Here is a 19,469-nt window from a genome sequence, read left to right as displayed (position 1 = left end):
CAAGCTACTAATATACACAGAATATGCCTGGGAAGGCAGAAGGCAAGTCCCTCATGCAGAAGAATGGCACTTCGGACTGCATGTACGCAGCAGATATCAGAGGACCAGGCTCCTATTTCTTCCACCAGATCCTCGAATGATGACAGCCATGCACATTAATGATAGAGTAATGGTCGCAGATAGAGCCCTCTCCTGTGTCCATTCCCATTGACTGTCATGTAAACAACATGGTGGACACTGTCTGCCATTAGAGGCAGACGGGCAGCTGATGGAGGGGCCTCTGCCTGCATCTGTCATTTAATGTCCATTAGATTCATCCTCACCCCAATATATGTGTGTTGGATTAAATATAATGCGTGTCCCCTTACAGGGGTTGTCTGGTTGAGAAAACCTAGTATTATGAGTTAGTAGGGTCAGAACACTAACACTTTCTGCCGAGTCCCCAGAGACTGCACCTAATTGTAGGTTGTCCCAGCAGGGGGTCACCCTCGGATCAGGGGATACTTCTAACTAAAAGGGATTATCCAGAGCAGACCTACATCCCCTTTATGTCTATGAAACCTGGTGCAGACAGTGGAACAGCTGGGCAAATTTACATTATAATGACAGTGTGGCATTGTTATACCTGGCATAGATTTGTACATTTTACGAGCTCAAGAAAGAGGCAGTGAACTGTCGCTCCTTAGTAACAAAAAACTAAAAAACAAGCGTTACTATTATTTATTATATGTTATATATAACAAAGTGTCAGTCTGCTGCAAAGGATCATTTGTAAATAAAAATATATATAAATGATATACCTGTCAGCCAAACGCCCAATATTCCTCCCAAAATCACTATACACGTGCATATTTGGCTTAAAATTCTCAGTCAGAGAGTGTGTAAATAGTCACTTTCCCAAGCTCTATTTGGACCACATCTTACCTTGTTAAGCTGGACCCGACCACGAGTCAAGTGATTAGCATTTGGCAACCAAGTCCCTCCTCTCTCCTTTCTTCTGTTCATTTCTAGATACTTGTACTATGGGGGCCGGCAGACTAGCTCATTATAATAATAAACCCCGCCCCCACAGTACAGGTAACTTACCGGTTTTTATGAGAGAGGGGGTGGATCAATTTGGGTGGCGGGTGCTGATTCAGATCACATGAGCCATGGACAAAATTATCCCAGAAACCTGAGGCGAGTTACACCTAGGGCCCCTTCACACGGCGTAAGCGCTCGGCTCATTCCGAGCCATACACGCGAGCGCTTCTAAACACTTCCCATTCGCTTCAATGGGAGCGTGCGTAAAGCCCTCCCTCCCTTTAAGTTGGCGTACACAAAGTATAGATTCTCCCCCAATGTCTGATGTTGGGTAAAAAGTAGGACTTTTCATGTGGGACTTTATAGGGGTATTCCGGTTAATTTGTATTGATGACCAATCCTAAGAACAGGGTATCAATAAGTGTCTGAAACCCAGGATCCCTGCTGATCAGATGTGTCTGGGACACTGTAAACCCTTCATTAGTATTATAGCGGTCATGCAATGTATTAGCAGCCTCGCCCTATAGAAATGAATGGGACAAAGCTGTAACTACATCACACGGCTGCTATGAAGCACACGACCTGCAATATAAACAGAGAAGACATCACGGTGCTTGCACCAGCACCACTTCCCTTCAAACTACTTATCAGTGGGGGTCCCAGTAGTTGGACCCACACAGATCTCTTATTGATAACCTATACTGTTGATAGGTCAACAGAAAAATGAAGATGTCTAGCAGCAGCTCATTCACTTATTCCCACTGAAAATACACGCCTTGGCCAAGTGGGGAGACTGACAAAGTGTGTGTGTATGGGAAGCTTTAGCAGAGCCTGCATGTATATGTCAATAGAAAGCAGAATATCCACCAGGAAAAGGAAATATTGGGCACATGGAAATCCAACACAGTTGATAAGGAATAACTGCATAACTATGGGGAGACTCACCTACCACTAGATAGATGGGGGGCTCCTGAGCCCCTTCTCCAAATGTGTTCAAATGCACCAGTGGTCATGCAAGCGCCTTCATGCTCTATGGGATTGATGGAAATAGCCAAGTAGTAAGCCATCCTTTAGCCCAGGGATAGGGAACCTTCGGCTCTCCAGCTGCTGTGAAACTCCCAACATGCTCCATCCACTTCCATGGGAGTTCCAAGAACAGCAGAGCATATGCATGCTGGGAGTCGTAGTTTTACAACAGCTAGAGAGCCATATGTTCCCTACCACTGTTTTAGACCCATATACTTTGAATGGAGCAGCAAGACACGTACGTACAAGATCGCCTCTTTTTTTTTAGATTACACATGGGCCTCCTTAGCTCTGCCAGCAAGGTGATTGGAGACAGGGCCCAGGGGGTAGTGTATGTAGTGCATTGAGTACACTCTTGCGAGGTTTTGGGGGGGGGGGGGGTATGTAGGGGCCCATTTTTCCCCCTGAATCAGAGATCTGAGGAATTCACCTGCTCCCCTGTGGGCCAGACTGAGCCTACTACTAGTGATCTTCTGCACTTCACTATCACCTCTAGTATATTTTTCTGAATAAACTTGGTTATACAGATAAGCTCATGTAGTGCACCTTCTGGGCTGTTAAGGGTATGTTCACACTACCTTTAATAAAGCCTGTTGCTCTCATCTATCAAAGAATGAAAGCAAAGGATATAAGTGGAATCTGCCAGGGCAATTTGGAACTCTAATCCACCTCACAGGTCCTCACAGAATGGAGGTTTAGTATTCCAAATCATCCTCTTAGGTTGCTTTCACACTGAGTTACACCGCGCTCATTCAGACACGTAAACACGTGACAAAGTGACCGCTGTAAAAAAGAATCCCATAGACTTCAATGTGTGACGGTCGTACGCACGCTACACATTGAAATCAATGGGAGGCTTTTAAACCCACTGATTTCAATGTGTAGTGCACGTAAGACCGGCACACATTGAAGTCTATGGGATTCTGTTTTACAGCGGTCACTTTCACACGTGTTTATGTGTCTGAATGAGCGGAGCGTAACTCAGCGTGAAACCACCCTTAAAAGGTCATCCATGCCTGCAATAAAATTAAAAAAAAAAAAAAGCTTTATACTCGCCCTGCACCAGATTCATTGAATCATCTCTAGGCAAGTATAACAGTTTTTTTTTATTATTATTATTATTATTGCAACAATGAATGGATTTAACACAGGGCAATTTGGGACACTAAACCCAAAACAGTCTATAAGGACCTTTGGTTGGTTTAGTGCCTCAAATTGCCCCGACAGGTTCTCTTTAAACAACAAAAGTGTGATTGATGCCCCGTCCTTCTGTATTTACTCTAATGTGAAAAACATGGACGCTTTGTTCCCTTATGCTTACTCTTTAAATAGAGGAAAAAGTCCTGGAAGTACAAACGTTTTTTTCTGTTAGAAAAGTAAACAAACGTGTCAGAAAAAAATTCTTGTGTGTTTTTTTTTTTTTTTTACATTACAGTGAAGGTGACGATGGTGCAACAGTCACACTATCAGATTATAAGTGGCTCTCTTCTATGATGGAGAGAAAGGGCTATATTGACAGTTAAATAATATTAAATCCTCGTAGGATGAACCCACACAAAGCAATATTTGATCTGTATCTATAGAGTCAATATTAATATTTGATCTAGGTCATTGACTTGTCTGTCATCACAACCATATGTGTCTACAATGCAGGTGGTATAAGGCAGGGGTCACCAACATTCGGCACTCCAGCTGCTGTGAAACTACAACCCTCAACATGCTCCATTCACGTCCATAGGAGGTCCAAGGACAGCAGAACGTGTATGCATGCTGGGAGTTGTAGTTTTACAACAGCTGGAGTGCCGAAGGTTTCCTACACCTGGTATTCAAAGCTTTAAAAAAAATAAATAAAAAAAGTAATACATCTGGTTACTATACAGACGAGCACGATACACCAATGTGGCTCTAGATTACTATCAGTTTTGTGCACAGCTCCGCTCCGTCTTCTGGACTTTTTCCACATGGACACAAATACATTTGTATACGCCAGCCCTGACCACTCATGACTAGGATTTTTTTTTATCCTATATATAATCTCAACATGGAGTTTTCTTATCATAAACTTACTAACATCTACAAATCATCAGACCCCGCTCCTTGTACAAGGGTTTAACCACGAGGAGAGCTCATCACACATGACAGATGGACTTCTGACAGCTATGATCCCTTTACTCTGCCTAATATCCAGGCAGGACGGGTACTGATCAGTAATAAGCACATAGATCGGTTCTTGTTACACTGTGCCATTATACTGGGTAATGTGATCTGAACGGGGAAGATACAGACCAATGCATTGACCTGCAGCATATCTGTATTTACATAGTGCAATGTGCTGCAGATAACCACACAATTCCTAGGCTGAGTGTTATCAGCCAACAAACAAGTATTTGCAGCTCATTGTCAGCACAGCCAGGGTACAGCCATACATTGTAGGGACCACATGTAGCTGAACACCTGGCTGCCCATGGTGGCCAATGTGACTACCTGAGATTGCTGGCCACCCAGTGACAGGTGCCCATACCCTCATACTGGACAAATATTTAGAACACACCTTCCTCGATTTTATTATACATATATATATATATATATATATATATATATATATATATATATATAACCTGTATGTGTACTGTGGTATAGGACTACATATTGTGTATAGGACTATATATGACTTGTATGTGTACTGTGGTATAGGACTATAAGTAGTGTATATATACTGTGTACAGGACTATATATGTAGAGTATACATGTGCTATGTCCCCAGTCTCCAGCACTTAGCAGTATGGGGGAGGGGGATTTACCTGCAGGTGAACCTGAGAGCCACGAAGAGGGCGCAGCTCAGCGCTATGGCCCCACACAGCAGGTCAGGCCTCCGGCCCATCAGACACAGCAGCCGCTTAACGTGCAGCCAGGCCGGCCTCTGCATTCCGCTTATAGAGGAGATGGGCGGCCCGAGCCCGCTAGGGGCAGGACGGAGCTTCTCCTCATCACACCCCGGGGCCGCCACCAGCGCGAACGGGGCGCCGCCACGTCTGTCACACAGGACTTCCGCGGCCTCGCCGAGCCATGGGCGGGGAGCGTGTACAAAGAACAGCCGCGTATAGGGAAGCTGAAGGCACCGTCACACAATTATCCTCCCCGCCTCCTGCCGCACACATGACATGCAGGGCTGGCCTGATACAATGTGACATCCCTCTGCAGCTTCACATTCTGTAGGACACAGCAAGGCACTGAGGCAGCTGGATGAGGGCTTGTTCATGTCTATGTACAGTGGCCTAACTAAAGTCTTGTGGGCCCCCTACCTAAAAGTGTTTCAATGGTAGAATCCCTTTAAACTCCTTAGCACCTGTTATACCATCACTATCAAGAATTCACTGTAGGGATGCAACCGCACATTGCAGAAACACCACTTTTTTTTTTGTTGCAGATCTTATTGCGGTTTTTCAAGCCAAACTTAGGAGTGATCACAAAAGGAATGGGAAATATATAGGAGACTTTTATGCTTCTTCCTTCGCTCAATCCACTAATGGGTTTGACTCAAAAAAACGCCACAAAAAAACACAGCGTTTCCACAAGGTGGGGCTTTAGCCTTAGTGTGGTTAGGGGAATCTGTGGGTCTCCTTGGTTTATGGGCCAGACGGAAACTGCAATCTCAATACTGATGCCTGTGCTTAATGGGCCCCCCTAAGGCTTCTGGACCCAGGCGAGCCTTATACCCCTGCCTATATATAGACCATTTATGGGTTCATATTCACCAAATGCCCAACCATTTATACAAATGATACCCCAAACAGAATATTGGGATCCCAAACAGTGTGTATGACCCCCTTCAGCGAGTGCACACACACATGAATATGGATCCAGAATAGAGCCCGTAACTAAATAGATCCCCTCTAAAACCAGCAGATCTTCATGGTATGGAACTGCTATGTACAGTAGTCCCCAATCTATATACTATACTTTGACAGACGGCTGTGACTTTTAGGCATTTCGTGGCATGTGTCACCCTAGCACAGGCTACCAAAATGTAAGGCTATGACTAAGGAAGCATGTGTCTTCTGAAACGCGTCAGCCAGTTTGCATCGATGTTGCTCACATTGTAAGATTATGTTGAAGATACAATGGTGTTCCATGTTTTAATCGCACATGTTCATTAAAAGTTAAGTTTTATCGTTCAGAAGAATTGGAGTGCTGGAATTTATCTTTGACATTGTGGATTTACAAGTTTTCAAGCCGAGGAAATCATTCATCCGAGCACCTTTTCTCCAGTGGTAGCGTGAGGTTTTTTTTCAAAGAAATTTTTTTTTCATACACATCCATCTTGAGTGAACATTTTTTTCCCTCCCCCTTGTTCCCACATTACTTACCAAAATGTATAACTATATCCATACACCCTCAAGTGTTTCCAATATCTTCTCCCTAGAAAAGTGCAGCAGACGGGGGTGTATTGTGAAGGGATGTAGAGGGTACAGGAGCCCACAAGCGCAACTATAGAGGTCGAGGTTGACTGTGCCCCAAGGTCACCCTCACCACACCATGGCAAATTAAAAATCTTTGATGACTGGCAGTGTGTGCATCATAAATCTCTTACCCCTGCTGTTCCGGGGCCAAAGAAAACCTCTAATACACCTTCACTGTCCAAAAATAACAAAGTTAACTTTTTAATGCCAAAAGGACCTGTTGGCCAACATAGTCAAGGAGGGATTAAGTGACTAAAAAGGGAGTCACTGTTTTAGGGGACACAGATCTGGGATGGGAATGATGAGAAGTTTGTGTGCACCACCATGTTGTACTACACATTTCGGTACACACATGTACCTTCCTCATGGCAACACACAATACAAATTAAACTTTTTATTTGTTTTGGACAATAATAAAAGTTACATTTTATCTTTATACATTGCAGTCCATTTGGATCCTTTCCTGGTTAGAGCGGAATTTTACTGAAGGTTTTGGATAGCCAGGAGAGCACTACTAAGGGTCCCAGAAATACCAAATCCACCCCTGGTCACGTCATGTCCAGCATTCATGTGGTTCTTCTGTGGTCTCATTCAAGTAAAAGTGATTCAGAAGCCATAACACATACAGCTTCTACACAATGTACAGTGCTATGCCTTGTATATAGCGAATAGGTTGTATGGTCATCTGACTGCAACTGCTCCTTCTATCAGATGATCATGGGGGTGCAGTGTGTTTTAGCCCCACCAATCTCACATTCATGAACTATCTGAAGAAGGCCATCAATAGGTTTTTGAACTACGTCTTTAAGGTCAAATATTTTCCATTCCTACAAAACCCAAGTAATGGGAATATGAATAGTTGTACCTCTAATCAACTCCATAACCAATTTTTACTGGTATTGGGTTTGTGGGATTTAGTCAAGTTTGTGAAACTGAAACAGACACAAATGGTAGGCTTGAACACGTCAGTTTTTTTTTTTTTAAAGAATGCTCTATTTTAGCCAAATTATTAGTCTATTAGCTAAAAAACTTAAAATTTTCATGCATTTGACAGATTGGTGTTACAGCAGTGTTGTAGCCAACTAGTGCATGTGACCAATGATTGGCTGAAGCGGGGAGTGAGTGTTGGCATTTTCTTTTGAGGTATAAATGATGATGATAGTGATGGACTCCCAATCTTTTGGAAAAGTGGTTAGCTTATGCCAGAAAGTGGCATAATAAGGATTAATCCCCAATGTCTAATTTCTAGTCACATGACACATCTGAGGGCCAGAAGGAAGTGAATAACCTGCAGATACAGATTATTCTCAGTAAGATCACTTTTCAGTACAATTTGCATCATGTACCTTTTCAACAGTATAGAATTCTTACCGTATGTAGTTTACAAAGCCAACACACAACTATGGTATATATTCATATTATCTTTATTCCAAGTGAATCAAATTGACATACAAGAGTATATTAAAAAGCTAGCATATAAAAATACATTAAAACACACCACCAACACTTAATTTGGCAAAAATGAACAGATACTAAGGCGTAATCGAAGAATGAATAAGATTTCCTTTATATATTTGGTCACTTACTAGTCAAATGGTAATGTGTGCACTTTTGGGTTTTAAAATTTTTCTTTTGTCAAAGTTCTTGTCAAGTTCAGAGTTCAAGTTTAGTAGTCAACACGGGAAGTCCAGGTATTATTCTATAAGCTAGCATGTAAGTAGTATTATGGGTAAAATACAAAAGTGGTCCATCAACATTCACAGAAGTATCAGAACAGATCCCTAGCTATAAATACTGTACTCAACATTTCAAGTTACATTCATGATAAGTTTGTAGTATCCTCACACACTTGTCCGTGAACTTTATTAACTGCAAATATTTGACCTTTAGAAAACAGTTTATAGAAATTGAACAATTCTAAAATGCAAAGGAATAATATACAGTAAAAGTCAGTACATGTGAAACAATCTTAGTGGTTTTATGGCCCCATGAAATCTTTTAAAAACAGAAAAAAAAAAAAAAAAAACCAAAAAACACACACTTAACCAAACATCTGCCACTAACGTGCCAGTGTTATCCTGGTCACCTCCTGGTCTTCATTACCAAACTCCAGAGAAGAAGTATTGTGCATATATATATATATATATATATATATATATATATATATATATTTAATCACCGAGTGTAGCCACAACACCTTGACACCAGGTCACATTGCAGATAGTGATTGGAGTGCAGTGGTCACATATGAAAACATCACTGGAGCTGTATAGACCTAGATGGGTAAGCTCTGGCATTGACAGAGTCAGAGGATTAGTATATTAAATATCACCTTTTATACCCCTGTAAGCAATTTGTTAAAAAAAATAATAAATTAAAAAATTCACACATTTGTAAGGCCACCCAAACTGGCTAAAAATTTACAGGTATGCACAGGTGGACAAAATTGTTGGTATCCCTTGTTTAATGAAAGGAAAACCCCAAAACGGTCACAGAAAACTTGAATCTGACAAAAGTAATAATAAAAATTGCTGACAAGCCACAAAGCTTCTAGGAGAATGTCCTATGAACACATTAAAAAAAAAAAAAAAATCACACTTTTTGGCAAGGCACATCAGCTCTATGTTCACAGACGGAAAAATGAAGCATATCTTGAAAAGATCACTGTCCTTACTGTGAAACAAGGAGGAGGCTCTGTTATGTTCTGGGGCTGCTTTGCTGCATCTGGCACAGATTGTCTTGAATCTGTGCAGGGTACAATGAAATCTCAAGACTATCAAGGGATTCTAGAGAGAAATGTGCTGCCCAGTGTCAGGGAACCATTATTTCTGTCCAAGTCGGTTTCAAGAGTTTTATTATTAAAAAAATTCTGTTGAAGCGAAAAGCAAGGTCTGACTTTCATTTGTTTATTTTCATAGAGTTTTTATTTATTACTTTTGTCAGATTCAAGTTATTTCTGTAACCATTGTAGTTTTTTTCCCCCCCATTAAACGAGGGGTACAGACAATTTTGTCCACGTGTGTAATGCAATTCCAATGTCTAGCGGAGTGCAACACTACACAAGTAGGTAATAAAACCCATAATGACCACAGTGTAGATTAAAAAAAATTATATCAAGCAGAAAGAAAAGAATGTTCAATAAATAGGCAAAAATAGCAGATAAACTGATTTCACTGGGAATGAATACAAAAGTGATACAACAGGGCACATTACTCAACGAATTAATAACCGCAGAATAACGCCGAGTTAAAGATCCGCTAAACCTAGAAAGTCATTCACTTATGTACATGATTATTATTAGCAACTCTTTTTATATGTAGAAGTTGTCAGATCTGGAAATAATTCAGAGAGCAGAGATCACAGGGGAGGATTTTTTTTTTCTGGTCAGCTGTCCCACAGAATATCCTACATTCATCCTCTTCTCGGCCTACTGCACATTGTATACAATATCCTCTGAACAATCTCCAGACTACAAAGCCTATGGTCCATATGTAAAGTAAAGATACTGCTAGTTTATGTGGATTTAAGACTTTTCCTAAATACATTGCTTTATCAAAACTGCTTTGTTTGGCCGCTATCTTAAATTTATTCACGTCATTGTTTACACTCAGTTTCTATGGCTCAGTTCCCAAGCGCCTCAAATAGGGGAGGGGGGGCGGTGAGAGCTCCGGCATTTCTGATTCTGGTTTAATTGAATTTGGCTGATAAGGGCTGAGATAAGGAGTCCTTTACCTCTGTATGTAATGCAAGCTGACTCAAATCCAGCTCCGCTACATCAGCTTCATACTGTGCTAATGCATTTACAACCAATCCCTCATTACTGACTGCAAACATAGCAGATAGCAGAGCAAATGAAACCCCGCCCACCAATGTGCCGAGAAAACCAGGAAGTGAACAGAGCAGACAGCCTGCAGGTTGGTGAACAAGGGTTATCGGAATACCCCTTTAAGGCCCCACATTGTGGAAACTCAGCTTTTTTTGTTGCAGATTTTGCGCCAAAGTCAAGAATGGCTACAAAAGGAATGGAGAATACATAGGAAGCAGTTGTACTTTTCCTTTCTGTTCAGTCCACTTCTGGCTTTGGCTCAAAAACTGCAAAAAAAAAAAAAAAAAGTAAAGTTTCTGCAACATGGGGCCTCAGCCTGAAGGGGTTTTCAAGCATTGCAATATTGGTGCCCTATCTTTAGGATAGGTCACAGAAATCGTTCTGATGGGAGTCCAACACCCAAGACCCTTGCTGATCAGCTGTTTGAAGAGGCCACAGCATTCTGGTGAGCAGTCTCTTCAATGAATACAAATAAAAATTGTGCAGAGGTTGTGCTTGGTATTGCAATTCAGCCCCACTTGAATGGAAATGAGCTGTCAACAGGCCAGTAATGTCATGATCACTTGGCACATAGCCTGTTAAGTGGAAGCAATACTCAAGCTTTAAGTAGCTGGTCTGTAGGGTTCTTGTGCATTGGGTAGGTAATCAATATTTAAGTCCTGAAAACTACACTACTGTGAAGCAATCTACAGAGAAAGAACATCAAAGAGACTGAACAGAACACATAGGGAACTTTAGTCTTTAGCATAGTTCCCCTTTAAGCTGCATTGTCACAAATCTATATTAACATCAGATTAAACATAAATGTATGTTAGATATATCAAGCTCAGCATATTACATACATATAATAAACATTCACCAATATAATAATAATTATATAATTATAACTGATCCCTACCACTATTAAACCCAACTCTATGTATGGGCTATGTTAGGTTTGTGGCTTAACGGCTTGGTCTATGGGACCCTGCAGCGACACACTGCAGGCAATATACTCACATGATCACTGTCACATTAGATATGATATACTGGCTAAAATTAAACATCGGAATAACGGAGACAATACTTCGCCCACATTTCATCCTATTCACATGGGAATACATATCCCAATACTACGGGATATTAACACTGCTGCAGGACTGGACACAAACCTGATCAATAGCGCTTCAATACCAAAAAAACACCTTTTTGGAAACTAAACATTTGGTTGCCTTATTAATCTGTTACTATATTTTCCTACTACCTGGATTATCCGCCCCCCCCCCCCCCCCCCAAATAAAAATAGACCCTCTAAAAATTTTAGATCATAGTGACAGGAACTGGCCAAAGCCGTAATAGACCGGATACAGAGATTGAAGGGTTTATCCACCTTTACGAAATTGATGGCCGATCCTTAATATCATTTTAGACTGATGCAGAGTTGATAGCCAATGCGATTACAAGTATGGTGAATGAGCAACGTAGCGCTTGGCACCTTAACCATGACAAGAGCTATGCACGCCAGGAAACAACTAATCTACGCGAGTCCTGACAATCAGACCTCTGCCATCTAAAATTGATAGGAGGCCAACAGTTTTGTAAAGATGGAAAACCCCTTCAACACAAAAATAAAATCAGAAATGATGAACCCTTCCCATAAAATCTGAGATTTAGTTTACTGTATTAATCAACCATTACATCAATTTGTCAGTCTGCAAAGCTGATATTAGTACATATCAGTATTGCTCCTTCGCTCCCTTATTTTTTAACTCAGAAACCCATGTTCCATTCCGTAAGAGATCTACATCCACAAAATGCTGTTCTGCTTTATATAAGGAGCAGGACCTGATGTTCTAACAATATCAGGTTCTTGTTAACTCTTGCACCATTTTAGCCACATGGTATTTTGGTTCCAGTGTCATCTAGCGCTTAGTTGAAATCCTTAATCAAAAAACTATATTTTCCAAAGTCATTATCATCAGGGTTAATGAGCTGATCCTTGCGAGCTTTCTCTAGTTTTTGACGTAGGACTTTGCTTCTCTCTTCCCATTCCAGAAGTTCAGCATTTCCATGAGCAAAGTTGCACTGGTTTCCATTTGGACAAGAACCAGATAAGAACCTGAATTTGACAAAAATGGAAGTATAGTCAATTGAGGATTCTTTAAAAAAAAAAAAAAAAATTTGCAAAATACATTGTGTGTCAATGTGACTCAGAGTGCAATTTACTATTTCCATCAGGCGGTGGTAAATTATACTTTTTAGATGTATACAATGCTTTATTTCATACAGAAATAAGACAGGAGACAAGTACTATGGTCATGTAAGCAGTACATGTAGCATATATAAGATGTGGCACTTAAGGTACATACAGTACATTCCCATTACATGTACCAAACCACACGTATACCTGTACAGCTTATAACACTGTGTCCCTTGACCTGAGACCTTATAAGGACCCCTGTGTGTTTCTTACACCTGCACATCTATACTAAAACGCTATGAATGTACTCATTCTTACAACTCGTAATTCCTGGACAACCCGTTTAATAATAAGTTTCTGTAAGGAGGCCAAGGTAGAATTTAAAAAGCAAAAACAAAAAACCCCACAAATAGTCCAATGGTGCCCTGGGGCTTGTTCCTCATCATACATGACCACTGAGGTCGATTAGCAGCCTAAGGAAAGGTACCAGATCACATGTGAAGTATGAGTGACACTGGATCGGCTAGCAGTGGAGGACACCAGAGCACAGACTAGTATACCCTCCCCCCTCTCTATTTTTCACCTTCCAGAGCCTCCTTGCAGAAACTCGTCATTCTTGAACAAACCCTTTAAGCTGCTCATAAACCTTAGATGTGAAATTCTGATGTCATTTGTAGCTACCCCTTCAGGGGCCACCACACAGCTTGTCCATATTATTCATTATGAAATGGTTAAAACAAATGGACCCTTTTGTTTCTCCCACCATCAACGAGGTTACACAATTGCACAGCTTGCTTGGAATCGGATAGCATCAAGTAGACCCAATAGATTCAAAAAATAAATGAGAAAAAAAAATAAAAATTTTTAAGATGTTTAAATTGGCAGAACAATCTAATTGTATGAGGGCCTCCCAATACTCCCAACAGCATATGATTTTTCCACTGGTGGATCCCTCTGTGCTGAGGGAGATGAATCTTTCTCCTCTGCACCTTCTGAGCACACTGACTCCTTGCCCTAGCATGTATGTGTGAGGGTGGTAAGCAAGACAGTGAAATGATATCTAGAGTATATGGGCAGCTTTAGGCCATGTCCTCATTAGCCTTATGGAAACAGCCTTCCACCAGATCTATATTATTGGAATGGTGCCTGAGGAGTACCTCTGATGGTGGCTTCCAATATGGCACTGTATAGGTATGCAATGCTGCTCACTGACTCCTAAGCATACCGTGAGGTATGAGTTTGCCTCTGCACAGAAAAACAGTACAGTGCTGTGTGCCAGCCTACCTTTTACATGTGCTAAATTGGCCAGTAGGGAAACGATGTTGCCAAATGTTCTGATCATCCTCAGAGTGGAAAACTTTTTCTTTATGTTTTTCTGATGAGATATGCATCTTCCACTGGCGCTCACTATTGCAGTTTTTACCACAAAGCCAGCAATGAAAATCAACCTGCAGATGAAAACCAGAAAATTAACACTTTATAATTCTCTTATTGAGCCTATGATCTACAAGTACACCCAGGGCCTTCTCCACCAGGGATTCTCCCAGCCGGCTCACATGCAGATTTTTTTTACCCAGATGCATAACGTTACATTTTTAACTTTCTTTTTTTTTTTTTTTTTTTTTTTTTTAAGCAGCACAAAGTGTCACTAAATGCTGTCTGTAATGTGCGTTATAATGGTATTTCTTTCATTTTGTTTCATAGATATATTGTCATGGGAAATAAAGCTTCCCAAGTCTCATTGCACAAAAGTGATTGAGTAAAAGGAAGGGTGGTGCCGGCTTCCTGATCTGTATACATAGATTTTGGAATGAGAGCTACTTCAAAGCAGAAACACTCAGAATTGAAAGGGTATCAATGTAAGATATCAGGGAATTACTGGTTATGTATACCATACATGCAGGATGACTTGCTATTTGGATACATTGGATATACCGTATATATAGTAATAGTGTTTTTCAATTACTACTGGATGTGTGTATTATCTTCTTTTTGGGGAAAGGGGTGGGGGTGGGGGGGAAAAAAAAAAAACAAAACAAACCAACAACACTCACTGCGGTTTCGGCATAGTCTGTTGGAAGGAGAATTTGTTTGTTCACTTGACTTGAAGTCTCATTGCCTTTTGCAGCCTTTGAGCTGTTTAACTTCTCATACAATTGATCCATATCCTGAACTGATCAGAAAGTGATAATATTACAATTCAGTTCACACATTTAACCACAGCTTCCAGGTACACATAAAAAGTACAATTTTTGCCAATAGTAACACGCATGAGTCTCTGCAAAATTATAGAGTTCAAAGTCATGGGATCAGAGGATTTTCTGAACCAGCTGTTCCATAGTGGTCCCTCACACACTATAATCATGTTAAAATTAAATGAATAATATTATGTTAAAAAAACAAAAAACAAACCCACAACTGACGCCGGGTATGCTTGAATTTACTTACTGCCTAGATCTTTCATGAACGTCCATATTTCTTTCTCCTCTTGGCTGTGAGCAAATGTGCAATTTCCTATATACTGACATTTTTTGCCATTCGATATATGATGACACAACTGTGGGACATAAAATACACCTATTTGTAGAAGTTGGTGGTCCATGAAAAACATTTAAACATTATCCATCCAAAAGGGCAGGGTGATAACTGTATGACTTGCTAAGGGTCCAAATGCTGGGACCCCTCTCAAATCATAACAAGAGTCCCCATTTAATAAACCTCTATCAGTCCCATGTACATACATACACACACCTACCCCTATTAATTTACATCTATACATTGGATAGGTAATACATTATTTTGGGCCCAAGCCTTTAGCTGCTATCTTGAAGCATTTTTAGCATTTATCAAAAAACAATTGAATTGAAAGAGCAGCTAGAGTGAATATCATAATCCATATTGCAGTTTAGCATCTACTGCTCTCTGCTCACAGAAACCTTAACCTCTTCCCACTCTACACCATACCACCATTATGTCTCATTAAATTAACATTTTACAATTTAACAGACACAGAAGCAGTATAATACAGCCAGAACCTGGCTCTCGCTGCTTGTAGTGTGACTATCGATCTCACCCTCTCAAGTACCCAGCAAAGATAGAGGAGGGGAGAGAGGGGACACAAAAATAAATAAATAAACCCACACCACTAATTGGAATCAATGTATGTGTAAAAGTCAGAACCTCACCTCCACCGGAAAAAAAAAAAAAAGAAGTAAATGGTACTAAGAAAAACTACAGAACACCCTGGGGAAAAAGAAATATACATATATAAAAAGTAGCCTAACAAACTCTATATAAATCAGTAATCCGTCACCTGATGAAAAAGGGAGTCATGAATGAAAACGATGGCATTTATACCAGAGTGATCATTAAAATAAAATACAAAAATTGCATAGATCCCTCAATAGTAACAGATTAAATGCATAGATGAAAAAACAAAAACAGTATTACTGGAGTCTGCATGTCCAAGCAGCATCTTTAAAGAGGTTGTCCAGGATTATAATTGCGTATATTATTTTTATTTTAATTATAGATTATTACTGACTATGTAGCATCTGCTTCCATCGCTGGCCCAGTACAGAATAGGACACCAGAAGCATAAAGCACTGTCCATTGTATGGCGGCCCAATGCCTTTACTGCAGCTCAACTATGGACCCTCTGGAGCCATTAGACCAGGGATCGAGCTTTCTGCTCCCAGCCCCCCATTGTGTACAGTATGCGTGTCAGAAACGGCTCTGTACGGAGGATCAGTCTAGGGGCCAGTCTTCTATGGATCATACGTTTATGACCTATCCCATGGCCATATATTTATAAACCACAAGCCTGGACTGCCCCTTTAAGAAACAGTTAACCTAGCAGTAGTGAGCACAACATACAGTATTAGTTTAATACAACACAGAATTAAAGTCACCTCAAATTGAACTGGTACTGGCTTCTTTGTGGGACATGGCCGGATAGATATCCACCTTTTCCGTTCATTGGACATCACAAGAACAACCTGCCGATCTTTACCCCATCTAAGAGATATTATTACATTAGGAAACATTTTAGCCAGTTATTAAAACATCTTTTCTCTGTCATGAAATTATAATGGATCTGATCAAAGAGGGGCGCTGCAACTGATATTTATATGATTGAATACTGCTGCTGGTAGGGTCGTAAACAAGTCAGTACTTGCTTCTCTGTATACAGGTTCCCAGGCTGTTTGTGGTTATGTGACAGCAGCCATGTTCAGTTTGGGAATAGATCACTGAGGCCTGTGATTGGCTCCAGCAGTCCCCTCGTACATGTGACACACTGGTGATGTCCTGGGGGACCAGTATACAGGTGAGCAGAACTACCGCCACTGCGTGACAGTCCGGTGAGAGGAAAGCCTTGGTTTGTTACCTTTATAAGCCCACTAGCCAAACTAAAAATATGAGTCAAACAACCCCTTTAAGCTACTTACGTGTGTCTTGCCTTTGCACTACAGTATTTTCGGTTTTTGTCTGCTTCAATAACTTGGCCATTTCTCCAGCATTGTCCACAAGCAAATTTGATGTTGAACTTTGGATATCCTGGATTACTGGGGATGCTCAACAGCTAAAAACAAATTAACATTAACTTTTTTTTTTATTTCATAGAAAAGAGCAACAAGTAGTTTACAGACTACACAAAACACACAGAGGCAGCAAGTATTGTTATAAGGCTAAGTTCACATCAGTCCATTGTGCTCATCAGTCATAAAAGCAGAAAAACTGACTGAATGTAATAGAGGGCACAAGCTTTCTTCTGTTTTTTTTTTTATACATTAATTGTGACTGATGCAGACACATCATCATTCACTGTAGTCAGGCCATTGTTTCCATCCTTTAATGAATATGCACAATGGACAGATATGGACGTGGCCTAATAAAGACTATCCTTACATAGACAAGGACTTCGAACTTTTCTTTGCTGTATATATATATATATATATATATATATATATACACACATACACTGAAAACGCAGTTAGTTTGCCTGTTACTTTCAGACATTGTTGGAACTTATAAAATTTTACTAGCCCTCAAAGCATCTTAGACATCTGAAACACTCAAAGATCAGATGATTAAAAGGGCTGCAGAGTTTGGACTTCCCAAGCTTTGCACTGTACATTGTATACTGGTAGTGCTTGGCATTGCAGCTCAGCCTCATTCATTTAACTAGAACTGAACTGCAGCATGACCAGGGGACCAATTGTCATGAGGACATAGAGCTCACTCAAGAGCTGCAAGTTTTGGGGGTCCCAGATGTTCAGATCTTTCATCTAATATTGATGATCTATTCGAAAGATACAGTAAGTCATGAATATTCTACGGCTGGAAAACCCCTTTAAGAAAAGGAATTTAGACAGTCTCCATGAAGATAAAACCAGCAGTGATCATTTCTGTAGAGGGCTGCAGGACGTGGTAGTATCACAGATGTAACATCACAAACCAAACATGTACCTGGGGTTTTAGTGAGCTAGACTCCTTTGCCCAATAAGACTCAGACTCCTGAACTATTCTTTCACAAGAAATTCCTACATACAAATTAAAAAAATATATTATATAGAGATAAATATAAGAAATACAAAAGTTACAACATTACAATATCAGAGATCCATAACCTCATTCATTATTATTCAAAAAGAACAGAAAATAAATTTCAAGACAAAGAAACAGAAATATTCCAAAATTTACTTTGTGGAGTCCTGCTATTCTGCTACCATTCATGGTGAATGTGAATAATGGACATTAGGATGGATCTCTCACATGTCATTGTAAACTCATCTTTAAAGGGTTGACGCTGGGTACACACCAGCGTCTGAACTCCGTTTTCAGGTTTCCGTCTTCTGCATGCAGAAGACGGAAACCTGTCATGCTGAGTCCGGCCGCGAGTGCTGGTGAGCATATTATGCTCTCCGTGGCGAAACCGGCTTTTTTAAACCGGACACAGAGTACTACGTGTCCGACTCTGTGTCCGGTTTAAAAATAAAAAACCACGGTTTCGCTGCGGAGAGCATAAAACGCTCACCAGCGCACACAGCCGGAGACTTTTCAAACCCATTCAAATGAATGGGATTGAAACATGCCGGCAGGTTTCCGTCTCCTGCCCCTGTTTTGTGCAGGAAACGGAAACCTGCAGAACGGAGTACGGGCGCAGATGTGAACGAGCACTTACAAGTTTTTTGCTGAATCTTCTGAAAAGTTGTGCATTGACATATAATGCATATGAAACCGCTTACTGCGGCACACATGCAGAAGTGCTCACCCAGTAGCCCATGGGAGTCTAAAGCACTCAAGATGGTGGTAGTTAAGTGATTTTCCCACAAGACTCTCTCCTCCATTGTGCAGGTGCTCAAAGTGTTCAGCCCAGGCAGCGGGTTTCGCCAGGTGCTCCTGCTCTGAATGCTGTGAGCATTTGCACCATATAAGATGCAGCTGTGGAGTTGGTCATGTGGGTAAATGATATGAACGCCACCATCTCAGGAGCCATACACAAAAAGTGGGGGTTTTTTTGTTTGTTTTTTTTTTTTTTTATACAATATGCATGGTACCCACAGCCAGGAAAATGGGGTAGAATCTATCTGCAATAAGATCTGAGCCATTTTAGCATGTCATACCAATAGTATACAGAATTTAGAAATTTTTACTAGAAAGCAGATGACAGCTTAAGTTTTGTAAACTAAAGGGATCTGCAGACATTACAAAAAGCAGACTTGCCTGTCTTTTCTTGTATGACCCAGACTCTAAGCTCCACCAAGCTGTGGGCATAGAAGCAATCGTCATCTCTCAAGCATCCATATCGAACCTCATGTCGACAAAGATCAAGCACAACATGTTTGTTGTATGGACGGATCTTGCAGTACTTTACAACAGAGTCTCTGAATATGTGAACAAGACACCTGTATTACAGGAAAGAGACACAAAGAATCCATTAGATAAAACCTAT

At 40.6% G+C, this 19,469-nt stretch overlaps 3 protein-coding genes across 3 annotated transcripts in view; all 3 read right to left on the bottom strand.

The window, feature by feature from the left end:
* TXNDC11 (thioredoxin domain containing 11) overlaps positions 1–5,109 on the bottom strand; it is a 31,817-nt gene extending 26,708 nt beyond the window's left edge. The window contains exon 1 of the mRNA XM_075285779.1: positions 4,851–5,109. Coding sequence (XP_075141880.1) covers positions 4,851–4,975 — 125 coding nt within the window. The 5' untranslated portion in view covers positions 4,976–5,109. The remainder of the gene's footprint in view (positions 1–4,850) is intronic.
* LITAF (lipopolysaccharide induced TNF factor) overlaps positions 1–19,469 on the bottom strand; it is a 329,531-nt gene that overhangs the window by 200,433 nt on the left and 109,629 nt on the right. The gene's annotated exons all lie outside the window — the stretch shown is intronic.
* The window catches only part of ZC3H7A (zinc finger CCCH-type containing 7A), a 41,172-nt gene continuing 33,792 nt past the window's right edge, over positions 12,090–19,469 (bottom strand). The window contains exons 16-23 of the mRNA XM_075285805.1: positions 19,241–19,422; positions 17,984–18,057; positions 16,963–17,096; positions 16,426–16,531; positions 14,963–15,071; positions 14,569–14,687; positions 13,799–13,962; positions 12,090–12,433 (exon numbers count right to left, since the gene is read on the bottom strand). Of these exons, the coding sequence (XP_075141906.1) occupies positions 12,244–12,433; positions 13,799–13,962; positions 14,569–14,687; positions 14,963–15,071; positions 16,426–16,531; positions 16,963–17,096; positions 17,984–18,057; positions 19,241–19,422 (1,078 nt within the window). The 3' untranslated portion in view covers positions 12,090–12,243. The remainder of the gene's footprint in view (positions 12,434–13,798; positions 13,963–14,568; positions 14,688–14,962; positions 15,072–16,425; positions 16,532–16,962; positions 17,097–17,983; positions 18,058–19,240; positions 19,423–19,469) is intronic.

The sequence above is a fragment of the Leptodactylus fuscus genome, chromosome 8 (genome assembly GCF_031893055.1).
Source record: "Leptodactylus fuscus isolate aLepFus1 chromosome 8, aLepFus1.hap2, whole genome shotgun sequence".
In the NCBI taxonomy this organism is placed as follows: Eukaryota; Metazoa; Chordata; class Amphibia; order Anura; family Leptodactylidae; genus Leptodactylus; species Leptodactylus fuscus.
This window is presented reverse-complemented; position numbering and strand designations above follow the sequence as displayed.